Source organism: Pangasianodon hypophthalmus, chromosome 13 (genome assembly GCF_027358585.1).
Source record: "Pangasianodon hypophthalmus isolate fPanHyp1 chromosome 13, fPanHyp1.pri, whole genome shotgun sequence".
Classification (NCBI taxonomy): domain Eukaryota; kingdom Metazoa; phylum Chordata; class Actinopteri; order Siluriformes; family Pangasiidae; genus Pangasianodon; species Pangasianodon hypophthalmus.
Genome location: NC_069722.1, coordinates 2,715,599 through 2,730,830, shown reverse-complemented (window position 1 = coordinate 2,730,830; position 15,232 = coordinate 2,715,599). Strand labels below are relative to the sequence as shown.

The following is a 15,232-nucleotide window of genomic DNA, read 5'->3' as shown; positions in this document are numbered from 1 at the left end:
TCTACACTTAACTGTACCATGTCCCCCCTCCCAGCTACGACTCTCGCGTCGTCGATCAATTCCCGAATGAGACTGATCACGTTTTGATAAAATGTAGCGATATCAGGCTCGCCCACCGGTGGAGGGATTGTTAACACGCGTCTCATTTTTACGTATTAAAATTCTTGTGCGTCGTGACATCGATTTCTCTTTCATCAGCTCCATGTTCCTCCTCGTCTTCGACCATCGCGCATCCTCCTCCTCCTCCCACCTGCGGCTTTTCTCTATCTGCTCCGCTCCCAACCCCTCCACTTCCTCCTTCCCCCAATTCTCTCCCATCGCCCACGACCCCTCCTTCTGGTCCTTCTTTCTCTATTCCCTCCCCCTCACCCTCCGCACCTCCTTCTACCCCCTCCTCACCATGCGGCCCACTTTCTTCCTCTTGTTTGTTTATAGAACGAATAGCGGCTTCGATTTCCAGAAATGGATCATCGTGCCTATTTAGACAGAGGATTGCATTTTCTATCGCCTGTAGAGGATCTTGCTGAATCACAGAGGTGTTATCGTATATGTCCTGCTGCATGTCTATGCGAAAGGAGGGGCGGATAAGCCGTAGCCCTTCTACGCTTAACCTTAATTTGGCAAGGACCCGCTCTAAAGTCTCATCCATTTTTTTTTATTTTAAAAATGATGTGTATTTTTTATTTTTTAAATAATATGTATTTTTTATATATATATATATTTTAAATTATATATGTATTTATTTTATATGTTTTATAGTGTTTATATGATTTATAATGTTTATAGTGTTTATATATTTATAGTGTTTTATAGTGTTTATATATTTATAGTGTTTTATAGTGTTATATTTTTTGCTTATTTTGTATGCTTTTACTTTTAACGAGGGGTCTAAATAAAACGTCACAACTCAGGGTTAAATGATTTTTTTTTTCTTGCACACTTTTATTATATAATTTTCCCCTATCTATAACCCAGTATTCACAACATCAGAAATATTGCCCTGACGCTAACATACATTCAAAAACATGAATTCACAACATCAAAATATACCTCGACACGGACATGCATTCAAACTTTTCACACAAAACCTTTTTCACACATGGCACTGTTGTCGCGAATCAGGTCGTGAATCAAATCGCTCGTTATTTCGGCGAGCCGCAAGATTCTGCTGTCACGGTGCTGGCGGAGAGGTGGCGCTATTCTCAGCCGACGGACCCGTTCAGGTCTCGCTTCCTGGTTAGAGACGTTGGCTGAAAAAAAATAAAAACCCCTATCAAAATCTTATACGTATAGGTATATAAAGAAGAAATGTAATATAAATATATACATAGACGACATACCATTAAACCGTCATTGAGGAAACCTGCGCTTAAACAGAGGCCCAGTGGGACTCTGGCGCTCTCTCCGACATCGCTCTGCTTCCTGATTCGGTTCTGGGCCGTTATCCAATTCGGTCTCCGCTTCAGTCTCTGATTGTTTTAAAAAAGAAGGCTCGTATCAAAAACCGTATTCACACACACACACACACACACATATATATATATATATATATATATATATATATATATATATATATATATATAAAACACACCGTTAATCACGCATTGAGATCCATGACCCACTTCCCTGGTTGAACACGCGGGTGAACACGTGGGTGATTCGACTGAATCTGTAGGGGATTAGAAGAATGTCTAATATTCATATATATATGTGAATAATAAATATTGAAATAAAAGACATACCTGCGACGGACTCTTACTGACTAATCTCCGTCTCTTCGCTCGCCGGGGTGCGTCACAGACTTTTAAGATGGGTGTCACGCTTGCGACTTGCGGCCTCACTGGCCTCGGAGTTGTTGATATTTCTATTACGCCATCTCCGCTTCTCGGAGGAGAAGACGGAACACGGCGATCTCGCGAGATTGCTGGCAAAGCCCCAGTTAGAATCAAATCCAAATCATCAGTGAGACTGTCGCTTCCCGATCCTCTCGCAAACTCATCAGGATTAATACCGCGTGTAAAAAAAAAAAAAAGTTTTTCACCAGAACTAAATAACAGAGGCCAAAAACAAAAAAAAACACAGAGAGAGATACGGTACCTGGATCCGTCTGAGTGAGGCTAATACCCTCTAGTTCTTCCCCTGTAACTTTATTAAAGAGAAAAACATATCAAAAAAGTACAGAAGGGTTAAAATAAAAGAGAAATTAATAGAAAAGCTTACCCTGATACTCAGGCACCTGGTGAATTTCAGCTTGAACTTTTTGAAGCTGAGAATACATAAAGTGTTTATTTAAACAATGTTTTTAAGAGAAAAGAAATACCTTATAATTTCAACAAGTTTTCTTACCATGAGCCATCATGTTGATCCCCGAATTTCTTCATGGAAAATGTTAGACTGTCTCGTTTCTTATATACCCTAAAGTTCTTTTCCCACCGATACACCTGTCACAAGTTCTCGAGCAACCATATACACCTGACGCCTGATATCATCGCTTTAGAGGGTGGAGGGGTAGACTGTTGCGACCCCTCCGTCAACACGTGCTCTGCGGCTGGTGAGAATCAGAATGAATGAATCCTGGTACATGATTTAAAATATAATTTTCAGCTGACGAAAGAGAGTATGAGGATATTTTCATAAAATATATTTTCAGAATATGAGCGCTGGGAAACGTGATGCTCGAATTAAAATATATTTTTTGCATATAACAGGGATACCGTTTATGTTTCAAAAATAAATAAAGTATTAATAAAAGATCCGAAATCGCACAATACACAGGAAAAACCATCAACTTTGACTAGCTTCAAATAAATCACTTATACACAGCAGTAACAAATAAATAATTTGTACATTGTGCATTAAATGTTCCCCGTATGCTTCTTGGTAAAACGTGGCTAAATATAAATAGCGAGACTAACCTAACTGATGCTAAGCACTGTGGTTTTTTTTTTGCTAAACTCTTTCAATTGGGCAATTTTTGCTAGCTAGTTTTAATCCAAATTTATCTAAGATGTATTAAATATTAGCTAAAGTTTAAGAGTGGAACGGCATGACACTAGCCGCCTGAAATCCGACCTCGTGCACTGGCCGGATAATTTGCACGGACCCCAGACCAGGGGGTGATGGGGGTGAGAGAGAAAGGGGGTTGAAGCGCGTGAACGGACCCCCGCATGGAACACAGATGCGCATGAACGGACCCACAAAAATTAGGGAGGGGGATCGGGGCAGGACATCTGGAAAAAAGAAGAATCTCATCGGTCGAAAGGGGGGCGGGACTTTCCGCCACGGTGCGCTCTGATTGGATAAAAAGGGGAGGGACTTCGTGAGGTGGCACGCTCTGATTGGACGATAGAACTGTCAAAATGCAGTTTGATGAAAAGTGTATAGTACTCTTTTTTCCTGGGGTATTTCCTCCCAGATCTGGACCAGGGCATCACTGAGCTCCTGGACAGTCTGAGGTGCAACCTGGCGGCGTCGGATGGACCGAAACATAATGTCCCAGAGGTGTTCTATTCGATTTACGTCAGGCGAGCGTGGGGGCCATTCAATAGTATCAATTCCTTCATCCTCCAAGAACTGCCTGCATACTCTCGCCACATGAGGCCGGGCATTGTTGTGCACCAGGAGGAACCCAGGACCCACTGCACCAGCGTAGGGTCTGACAATAGGTCCAAGAATTTCATCCGATAACTAATGGCAGTCAGGGTGCCATTGTTTAGCCTGTAGAGGTCTGTGCATCCCTCCATGGATATGGCTCCCCAGACCATCACTGACCCACCACCAAACTGGTCATGCTGAACGATGTTACAGGCAGCATAATGTTCTCCATGGCTTCTCCAGACCCTTTCACGTCTGTCACATGTGCTCAGGGTGAACCTGCTCTCATCTGTGAAAAGCACAGGGCGCCAGTGGCGGACCTGCCAATTCTGGTTTTCAATAGCAAATGCCAATCGAGCTCCACGGTGCCGGGCAGTGAGCACAGGGCCCACTAGAGGACGTTGGGCCCTCAGGCCACCCTCATGAAGTCTGTTTCTGATTGTTTGGTCAGAGACATTCACACCGGTGGCCTGCTGGAGGTCATTTGTAGGGCTCTGGCAGTGCTCATCCTGTTCCTCCTTGCACAAAGGAGCAGATACCGGTCCTGCTGATGGGTTAAGGACCTTCTACGGCCCTGTCCAGCTCTCCTAGAGTAACTGCCTGTCTCCTGGAATCTCGTCCATGCTCTTGAGACTGTGCTGGGAGACACAGCAAAACTTCTGGCAATGGCATGTATTGATGTGCCATCCTGGAGGAGTTGGACTGCCTGTGCAACCTCTGTAGGGTCCAGGTATCGCCTCATGCTACCAGTAGTGACACTGACCCTAGCCAAATCCTCTACCTGTAAAACCATTCCTGTTTTGGGGGTCGTCTCATTGTTGCCCATCTAGTGCACCTGTTGTTAACTGATTAACAACCCCCTCTGCTACTTAACTGACCAGACCAATATCCCGGGAGTTTAATTGACTTGATGCTATACTCTGATTAAAAAATGTTCCTTTAATTTTTTTGAGCAGTATATATATATATATATATATATATATATATATATATATATATATATATATTTGTATATAAATGTATAAACGGCCCATGTGTTCCGTTTGCACCACTGTACAGTGGGTGATGACTCACAGCTGACAGTGCTGATATGCTGTATTAGACCCAAGTCAGACCCCATCTAACAAAGATTCACAGTGGCCTATAGTGTTTAGTGATCCAGTGATTAACTCCAAATCCTGAATGTATCGCCCTGTGTACAGACTTATACATATGTTGAAAAAAGATGAGTTGATGGAGCTTGAAGATAAGGACTAAGGATATGTACTGTATATTATTAGCGGTTATTTGTATTACTGTGTGTGTGTATCTGCAAGTACATCAGGACACTGTGCGCAGACACTTACAGAGGGTCTTCATTTTTGCACGTGTTTATACTTTTTTGTATAAAGTTTTATAATTTACAAATGTATTTGGACCACTGCATGAGAACTTAAAAAGAATCTCTTTTGGTTTTTACATCACTGGTTTAATGAAATTCCTCCTCTTTATTTTCTCTCTATAGTCAGTGTTCTTAGTGCTTCCCTGCTGGCTGGTAAGTGTATTTTTCTTTTGAATAAATTTGATTTACTTTCTAGATCAGGGGCATCAAAATCAAATTCTGCCCAGGCCACATAAGCATTTTTGTGAACCTTTGAAGTGCCATAAACTACAGCTATGAAACAAACATCAGTCAAGATTAGTCAAAATTAGTCAGGAGTAGGTCTCCAACAGTAAAGTAGGTGGCTTCAACTACATTTGAATGATTGTTTTACTCCTTGAGCCTGCACCAATTCCAAGAGAAATCAAAAGATTGATCAGGCCTTAGATTTTCCCTGGAATGAAATGATGCCTTGTACACCATACAATCACCTTGCCGATATATGCCCTGAAATGTTTCATTCACAGTAAACATGCATTAATTTGCTAGCAAGAAGTTTGTTTGGCTTCATCAAACCAAAGTGTTTTAAATACTTTAAGAAGTGATTGAGATTTCCTAGTAAGTTTGCTAGCAAATCTTTCAACATTAAAAGATTTCTGAGCCATAGACTTGATTAGACCACTGACCTTCTTAATGACTTTCCCTGCACGAGATCCGACAACATCCTGTGTGTCAATGGTCTGTGGTTGTCTATCAGTTTTAATGTGTACTTCTGAGTCGTGAGTATATGAAATTTGTATTTGGAATGACTGATGAATCAGAATCTCAAGGTAGACTGTCTATGCTAGTAGTATGTGAAAGAGAGTGCTCGCCTGTGTCATCTTCAGTTTCTCTTGAACACTGGGTTCATCATCTCCTAGTTTGGAGTTTTCAGCTCTCAGAACTTCATCAACAGATGATGTCAGACTCTCTACATCTCTGGGTTCATCTGAATCATCCTGCTCTGAGGTTTCAAAAGGATTCAGGGTGAAGGACTCATTCTCTGAATATTCAGAAATGGATGGGTCATCACTCACTTCTTCATTAAGTGACTCTACCAGAAGAAAACTAATGTCCAGGATCAAATTGTGATGTACCACCTTATGATTTGTTTCATAATCTGTCAATTTGTACACATTGGTCTGAAGAATTCTGTCTTTTTCCTCTTTTTCCCTTGTTTGCAATGAGTACTCTGTCTCCAATGTTAAGGTGTGTGCCCTTGACACTTTTATTGTAACCCCAAGCTTGTTCATGTTGTTCTTTGGCAGGATGTTTCTGTGCAATGTCAGCTGCTTCATGAAGATACGAAATGAGTTTTCACATAACTGCCAAGGTCAACAACCGTGCAGCACCTCTTTGAACATTACACTGACTGGGAGTCTTGGGACATGACCAAACATTAGCTGAAATGAGATATTGTTGCATTGTATGTGAATGTCATTGTCTGAATCTGTTGAGGCCACTTATGCTTCTCCTGAAGAGGGTCAGACTGGAGCATATTACCTAGTGCGCGGTTGAACCTTTCAGTTCCCCCGTTCCCCATGGGGTGATAAGCTGTAGTGTGTGACTTGGAGACCCTAGTTTTAAGAGCTTTTCTAAAACTGCACTCTCAAGGCTAGCTCCCTGATCAGTTTGAATTCTTTCCGGAAACCCATAGACACAAAAGACGTAATCCCTTAACTTCTTGGCAATTTTTTTTTTTTTTTTGCAGTTTGGTTTGAACATGGAAAAGCATGAGATAACTTTGTAAAGTGGTCTTTTATAATACGCACATCTAATGTTGCTCCCTATCCTTGGCACTCCAGAAATCTAAACAGAGTAGCTCCATGGGGCTGAAATCCTGATGTTTTATAATGGGGCCCTGGGAGATAATTCAGGTGTCTTTGCCAAAATACATCTCTGACAATGCTTTGCATACTCCCTGGCAAAATTCTTTTTTAGGCCAGAAGAAGCATTGTTGTACAAGGTGAAGTGTCCTCTCCTACCCCTGGCCCCCATGCAGGGCCTTCTCTTGGAGACTCAGAGGAATGATGAACTGATGTCTCTTCTGTCTATTAAGGGGATCTTTTGTAACTCTGTAGAGCACACCATCTTGGACCTTAAGTCTGTCCCACTGCTTGAGAAGTATCATGGCCCTCAAGTCCATTCTGTCCCTCTCTTGCCTTGAAGGTCATCTTTTCTGAATGGCTGTGTTGGAGCTCCTCTAAGGTAATAACTGAGTACTTGTCAGGGGAAGCAAATTCACTCACAGATTTTCTAATTATCCCTTGTTCTTCTGATTATCCCAATTAAGCAATTAAGCTTGGCTCACCCCTTGAAAGAGCACAAAGTCCTTCACAACCAAACATGGTGGCACATCAGCCAAATTACTTTTCCTTATCAACATGATGGGCTGGTCATAGTGGGATCCAATCCCTCCATGGGGATCCATTCAACACCCCATAATGGCATAACGATGCATCCAACCATAATGCAGCCTGGCATGGTCTTGCAGGTTGTGGGTTCAATGACACTGGTGCTCCCTGGAGACATGGGAACACTGCTTGGTAATTTTCCCCAAAGTAGATGTCCTTGCTTAGCCAACAGTGTGACTGATTTTTGGAGTTCGTTCCCACCTTGCTTGGCAACTCATTGCCTCTCCATCAGCATGTGTTTGCCATAAGGTCTAAAAAAATGCTCACACTTGACAGAAGACTGCAGACCACCACTGCAGATGAGATGCCAGTAGTTATCACTGTTTTACATTCAAACCATAAGGAACATTATCATGTTCGTGCCTATTATACAGTCATCCTCGGTTTCATACATGCATTTAGTCTGGTAAGTTTACCTCCACATCCAACTAAAACTATCTCCTGAGTCACTGGTTTTGGTTCAGATAGTATGTTTTCACTCACCATTCTTGCCTCTGCCTCCTTGCTGAAAGTGCATGCCATAGATCCTGAATCAAGCATTCCCCGTACTTGTTATTTATAACTGACACTAACTGGTGCATAGAACAATTTGTCAAATGGCTCAATTTTCTGTGTATTCTGTACTATCACTTTAGAGCCTACTGGTGCTTGAGTGCATGCATTTGCATAGCTCTGCTCAAAGTTGTAAAGTTTGAGGCATTGTTCACCTTTGTCCACACTTTCCCCTCCTGAGTGTAGGATGCCTAGTTTAATGGCTCTGACTCTTGAGGTGGGCGCTGAGAAGTTAGGTTCACTGCACCATTTGTGCATAACCTGGCTGAAACCCCTCCTGACCTCTCCTGACATGACCTGACTGAAAGCAAATCCGACACAAATGGTCTCATCTGCAGTGAGCAAGAGCGGAGTGCTCAACAGATCTACAAACCTTACATGGTATTACTGGAGGCTGGGATGAGGAGAACTGCTTGTCTGCAATTGGATTATTTTGTGTAAGAAGAAGGTGGCTTATAAATGCAGTTGTCTTCAATCTGAAGGGCAGATGTGCAAAACTTCAGCCAGCATGAGCGGACAGCCCTGGTACTGAGCACACACAATTTTTCCCCTTTTCTCCTTAATTTAGTCATGACCAATTCCCTTCCATCAGTCACCTTACCTCTACCACATGACCAACCAGGGAGGACGAAGGTTATCAATGTGCTTCCTCTGAGGCACGTGAAGCCAGCCAACCTCATCTTTTCGAATTGCTGCTCATGCAGTGTCAAGGGGCAGCATAACCCACCTGGAGAAAAGCAGTATCTGCCCACATCTGCATGCATGAGCTCACAGAAGACCATAATTGGCTAATGTTGCTCTTGCCAAGTTTATCAAATGACAAGAAAGTTTGAAAGAGCTGTGTTTGGCCTGCTGGCTTTGAGTTTGACACATGCTCTACAATTTTACTGCCCATTGTATTGTTATCCTCTTTGTATTTTTTAATCTTCTTTAACTTTTTTTTCTTCACTCATATATTGTGAACTGTGTTGTAATTTGTTTTTAATATATATACACAGTACTGTGCAAAAGTCTTAGGCACATGCAAAGAAATGCTGTAGAGCAAAGATGCCTTCAAAAATAATGAAATTAAACTTTTCTACATTAAAAAAATACTATTAAGAGCAGTAAACAGTAAACAATTGTGACCTGTGTTGTAATTTGTTTTTAATATATATACACAGTACTGTGCAAAAGTCTTAGGCACATGCAAAGAAATGCTGTAGAGCAAAGATGCCTTCAGAAATAATGAAATTAAACTTTTCTACATTAAAAAAATACTATTAAGAGCAGTAAACATTAATAAATGAAACAAAGTCAATATTTGGTGTGACGAACTTTCGCTTAAAAAAATAGTAGTCTCAGGTACAATTCGTGCAGTTTTATAAGGAAATTAGCTGGTAAGTTCTACTGAGCATCTTGCTTCTTCATTATGTATTTTGTCTGAAAAGTGGTCTTCTACATAACACGCTGCTTTCTTGACTGACATACAAACATTTTTCTGTAGCATTTAATTTTGTGCTGGAAAACTAATGTTCGGAAATCTAAAATGTTTTTGTACTGAATCAATAATGTAAAAGTCATAAAATAAAAATCTATAACAAAGTTTGTACTGAAAAAAGGGTGCCTAAGACTTTTGCACAGTGTGTATATATATATATATGAATATATATATATATATATATATATATATATATATATATATATATATATATATATATATATATACATATATATATATATATATACATACACACAGTCAGGTCCGGAAGTATCTGGACAATGACAGAGTTTTTGTGATTTTGCCGTTATACACCACCACAATGGATTTGAAATAAACCAATCAAGATGTGATCGAAGTGTAGACTTTCAGCTTTATTTTAAGAGGTTCCACAAAAATATGGCATTTACCATTTAGGAATTACAGCCATTTTCAACAAAGTACCACCATTTTCAGGGGCTCAAACGTATTTGGACAAAGTGACATAATTGTAAATATAACCATAATTTTAATACTTGGATGAAAATCCTTTGCAGTCAATGACTGCCTGAAGTCTGGAGCCCATGTTCTCAAAACTCAAATTCTGAGTTTCCTCCCTGGAGATGACTTGGCCATCGAAGAATTTTCCATTTTTTTGCCTTCAAAAAGTCTTGAGTTGCTTTCTCAGTATGTTTAGGGTCATTATCCACCTGCACTGTGAAGCTGCATCCTATCAGTTTTGTAGCATTTGGCTGAATGTGAGCAGAGAGTATAGCCCAATACACAGAATTCATCCTTCTACTTCTGTCAGCAGTCACATCATCAATAAACACCAGTGAGCCCATTCCATTTGCAGCCATATATGCTCATGCCATGACACTGCTTCCACCATATTTGACACATGATGTGGTATACTGTGTCATGAATCCTGAGGTGTTCCTTTCTTTCCCCATACTTTTCTCTTCCCATCATTCTGGTACAAGTTAATCTTGGTTTCATCAGTCCAAAGAATCTTATTCCAGAACATGGGAGGCTTTTTTAGATGTTTTCTGGCAAAGTCTTATATGGCTTTCCTGTTCTTGAATGTTACCAGTGGTTTGCACCTTGTTTTAAACCCTCTGTATTTACATTCATGAAGGCATCTCTTGATAGCAGATTTTGACAACGATATGCCGACTTTTTCCAGAGTATTCTCAACTTCTGTTGATGTTGTGAAGGGTTTTTCTTCACCAAGGAAAGGATTCTGCGATCATCCACTTTAGTTGTCTTCCATGGTCTTCCAGGCCTTTCGATGTTGTTGAGCTGACCAGTGCTTTCTTTCTTTTTAAGAATGTACCCAACTGTTGATTTGGCCACACCTAAGGATTTTGCTATCTCTCTTATAGATTTATGTTGTTTTTTCAGCCTAATGATGGCCTCCTACACTTACATTGAGATCTGCCAAATGCCAACTCAATACCTGATATCAATTCCAGACCTTTTATCTGCTTCATTTGTCTTGAAGTAATGAGGGAATGGACCACAGCTGCTGAATTAACTTCTTGTCAGTCAATTGTCCAAATACCTTTGAGCCCCGGAAAATGGAAGTACTTTGCTTAAAATGGCTGTAATTCCTAAATGGTAGATGCCATATTTTTGTGGAACCTCTTAAAATAAAGCTGAAAGTCTACACTTTGATCACATCTTGATTGTTTCATTTAAAATCCACTGTGGTGGTGTATAAAGGCAAAATCACAAAGACTCTGTTTTGTGCAAATAATTACGAATAAATATATATATATATACGTATATATGTTCTATCTTTTGTCTTTTATTTTCTATTAAATTTGAAAGACATTTTTGACATTTTTTGTAGTTGTTGTTCTTTCGGCTGCTCCCGTTAAGGGTTGCCACAGTGGGTCACTGGTCCACATAATTGATTTGGCACAGTTTTTACACCAGATGCCCTTCGTCACTCAAACCTCCCCAGTTTTATCCGGGACTGGGACCAGCACTGGGAGTGCACTGTGGTGTGCAACCCCCAGTGGCTTGGGTTGGTTCCCTGTCCAGGAATCAAACCTAGGTGGCAGCGGTAAGAGTGCTAACGCCTAACGACTAGTCCTCCAAGTAGCTCCAGTTGTGCTAATAGTGCTAAGATGTATTGCTAAAAAGGTCCTTAACAACCTCCGAACAGAGGGGGCAGTGGTGGGTTAAAAATAGTAAGAAATTGGATTTAAAAGCATACAGCATAAGATTAATTATCTAATGCAAATAATGTAAAGATCAGTATTCATTATGTAAAAGTCCCGACATCATTTTCAAGAAACTAAAAGGAATGAACAGAAATTGATTTATAGTAGTCCATGTCTTGTAATATTGCAATGTTGTAATGAGATTCATTATGACTATTTCACATCTTTTGCTGTTTGTCTTAGATGGCACTAACATACGACTTGCTGGTGGCAATCACTCCTGCTCTGGTAGAGTGGAAGTGTATTATAATAACCAGTGGGGAACAGTGTGTGATGACAGTTGGGACATGAATGATGCGCAGGTGGTGTGTAGACAGCTTGGATGTGCTAATGCTGTCAGTGCACCTCAAAGTGCCCACTTTGGTCAGGGAAGTGGCCCAATATGGCTGGATAATGTTCAGTGTTCTGGAAGTGAAAGCGCCATCACACAGTGCTCTCATAATGGATTTGGAAAACACAACTGTGGCCATGGTGAAGATGCTGGTGTTACTTGCTCAGGTACAGAAAACTCTTATATTATGACCTTGTCATGAATGTGATTATATTGCACTGATTAACTTTTATTGGTCAGTAAAAAAAATACACAGGTGTAGCACAATTATTTATCTGGCTGTCATTTTGGCAGCTAGGTGAATAATATAGTGTTCCCTGGATTATTAAAACTACTTGAGGAGTTTATGTTTGTAGAGCAGCAGCCACAACAAGACAGCAAGGATGCAGTTAGCTTAGGTGTTTACTGATAATATTCGTGCAATACAGAAGAGCCAGCACTCACCAATGTCTTAGAAGAAGTGATAGAAGATTTATAACTCTCCTATTTTACTGGAGCTTACAGTTGTCTGTGTGCCCAAGCTCTTGCGTTTAGTTGCGAACAACCTACAGTACCTTTAGTTTTGAGCAACATGCTACAGAATAATATAACTGGGTGTAGAGCTGACTTAACCAGTGAGTGTGTGAGTACCCTGAATAAATGAATACATTACTATCCACAGGGGAGGGAGCAAAGAATCAGCTCCAACCCATGCTACAATATACTAAAGCTAAAATAGCACCACCACTCTTTCTTATGTTTGCCAGCCACTGTAGATAATATGTAAGAAATAAAACACTAACATGACAGAAAAACACATAATACAATTTATTTATTTATTGGTACATAAATAAAGTTGTGGAACATCCATCAAATTAGTTCATGTCATCATCTATGTCAGAAGTATACAATCTATGGGGCATGAAGGAATTGCAAGGGAATGGAGATGAAAAATAATATGTCACAAATGTGACTTTCGATTTTTTTTAAGAAAGAGAAAATGGCTGAAAATTTTGGCTGAAAAACCATGAAATATGCCTGCAACAAAGTTTAAAATCTACCACTTTACAAATAATATTGATGATAACTATAATTGGACAGCAAAAGAAAAGGCTGTTTGTTTGCTTTGCTCTCCTGCACTGCAGTCACTCCATCCGCTATTCAGAATATATGTGCGTGTGCAATCATTTGACTGCAATCATTTTGTGTTGAAAATGGGCAAAACGTGGAGAGTTTGATATTTTATTGTTCAGCTGAGACTCTGTAGTTTGGATATAAAATGTATTTTTAGTTTTCAGAACAAATTGAGAACTGTCACGAATAAGCTTGTTCAAAGTTCAAACTTTTCTTCAACTTCAACTGGTTTTGTTTCTAATATTATTTGATTTCATGGCTCCTTCGTAACACCTTCATTTTTTAAACTACTAAATCAGGCCGTAATGAGATCAGGCTGGTGAATGGTCCGAGTACCTGTTGTGGCCGAGTGGAGATCCAGCACAATGGCCGTTGGGGAACAGTGTGTGATGATTACTGGGACTTGAAGGATGCAGAGGTGGTGTGTAGACAGCTTAGATGTGGTAAAGCCATCAGCGCTCCTCGTAATGCCCGCTTTGGTCAGGGAAGTGAACCAACCTGGCTGGATGATGTTCAGTGTAATGGAACTGAGAGCTACATAGATCACTGCTCACACAGAGGATTTGGAGTGGAGAACTGTGGACATGGTGAAGATGCTGGAGTCGTCTGCTCAAGTAAGTTATCATTCTTTCTTGTTGCAATACCCTGTTTAAAGTAATTATATTTACAAAATTATTCAATATACTTCTTTATTATAAGACCTGCAGACTCCCACATTGACTCGGATCTCTCCAAACTCTGTGGTCTCACCTGGAGAAGTCCTTCAGTTCCGATGTACCACACCCAGCCCAACATGCATCTCTGTGGACTTCAGGTTGTATAAAGACGGGACTTCAATAAAGAATCAAACTGCAGAGTCTACAACAACATTTAATCTGACTGTAGATGCCTCACATCAGGGCCAGTACACCTGTGACTACTCATACAGGGAAAGTAACTCCATATCATCCAGGAGCAACTCCATTACCATCACTGTGGGTAAGTGCAGAGAGGATGTTATACTGAACAGCATTAAGTCATTAATTAATTATTAAATGCTGTTCAAATAGTTGCCATTGATTATCCATAAGTTATATCTGATTTAAATAGCATTATCAAGACTAATACATAAATACTGTAGAGATGCCTGGTCATGATCTTGAATAGGATGGCTAAAATATTCCACTATCTATCAGTAACCTTCCGTTACTATTATTTAAATAATAAAACACTCTGTGTCATGCTGTTTTAGGAAACTGATCAACAACGGGGGGTGTAATGAAGTGGAGTTACCCATCCCACTGTTACTATTGTTGATTTTCCTCTAACAGCACATCCCTAAGGGTTTTATTCTTTTCAATACAAGACCAAATTCTACTCATTCTATTCTTTTTGGTTTGTCCATTGACTCTGCAAATTGTATTCTCCCTTGTAGTGCTTCTCTTGTCTCAGAAACTCTCGTCTCAGAAATGATTAGATTACACATGGAACCATGTACTATAATCACTGGATTGTTCCTAATGTTCTATTTTGCCCCTCCTAACCACCCGGGGTGGTGCTAGAGCACCTATATCCCTGTGACATTTTGGCAGCTAGGTAAATAATATAGTGTTCGCTGGATTATTACAACTACTTGAGGAGTTTGTATTTATATAGCAGCAGCCACAACAAGACAAAAAGGATGCAGTTAGCTTGGGTGTTTACTGATAATATTCGTGCAATACAGTCAATCCGAAGAGCCAGCATGCCCCAGTGTGTTAGAAAAAGTAACAGAAGATTTATAACTCTCCTATTTTACTGGAGCTTACAGTTGTCTGTGTGCTGGAGCTCTTGCTCGGGCACAGAACAGGAGTATAACCTTATCTTAGAAGAAGTGATAGAAGATTTATAACTCTCCTATTTTACTGGAGCTTACAGTTGTCTGTGTGCCCAAGCTCTTGCGTTTAGTTGCGAACAACCTACAGTACCTTTAGTTTTGAGCAACATGCTACAGAATAATATAACTGGGTGTAGAGCTGACTTAACCAGTGAGTGTGTGAGTACCCTGAATAAATGAATACATTACTATCCACAGGGGAGGGAGCAAAGAATCAGCTCCAACCCATGCTACAATATACTAAAGCTAAAATAGCACCACCACTCTTTCTTATGTTTGCCAGC

The 15,232-nt window shown here is 40.3% G+C and overlaps 1 protein-coding gene and 1 long non-coding RNA gene across 2 annotated transcripts in view; one reads left to right on the top strand and one right to left on the bottom strand.

The window, feature by feature from the left end:
• The window catches only part of LOC113528062 (deleted in malignant brain tumors 1 protein), an 84,519-nt gene that overhangs the window by 11,915 nt on the left and 57,372 nt on the right, over window positions 1-15,232 (top strand). Inside the window, exons 2-5 of the mRNA XM_053239391.1 lie at window positions 5,099-5,128; window positions 11,833-12,147; window positions 13,393-13,707; window positions 13,793-14,071. Of these exons, the coding sequence (XP_053095366.1) occupies window positions 5,099-5,128; window positions 11,833-12,147; window positions 13,393-13,707; window positions 13,793-14,071 (939 nt within the window). The remainder of the gene's footprint in view (window positions 1-5,098; window positions 5,129-11,832; window positions 12,148-13,392; window positions 13,708-13,792; window positions 14,072-15,232) is intronic.
• On the bottom strand, window positions 947-2,918 carry LOC117598836 (uncharacterized). Its single transcript, XR_004579376.2, has 5 exons — window positions 2,221-2,918; window positions 1,743-2,145; window positions 1,592-1,669; window positions 1,341-1,469; window positions 947-1,250 (listed from the first exon to the last, which is right to left on the bottom strand). It is a non-coding gene; the product is annotated as an uncharacterized LOC117598836 (long non-coding RNA).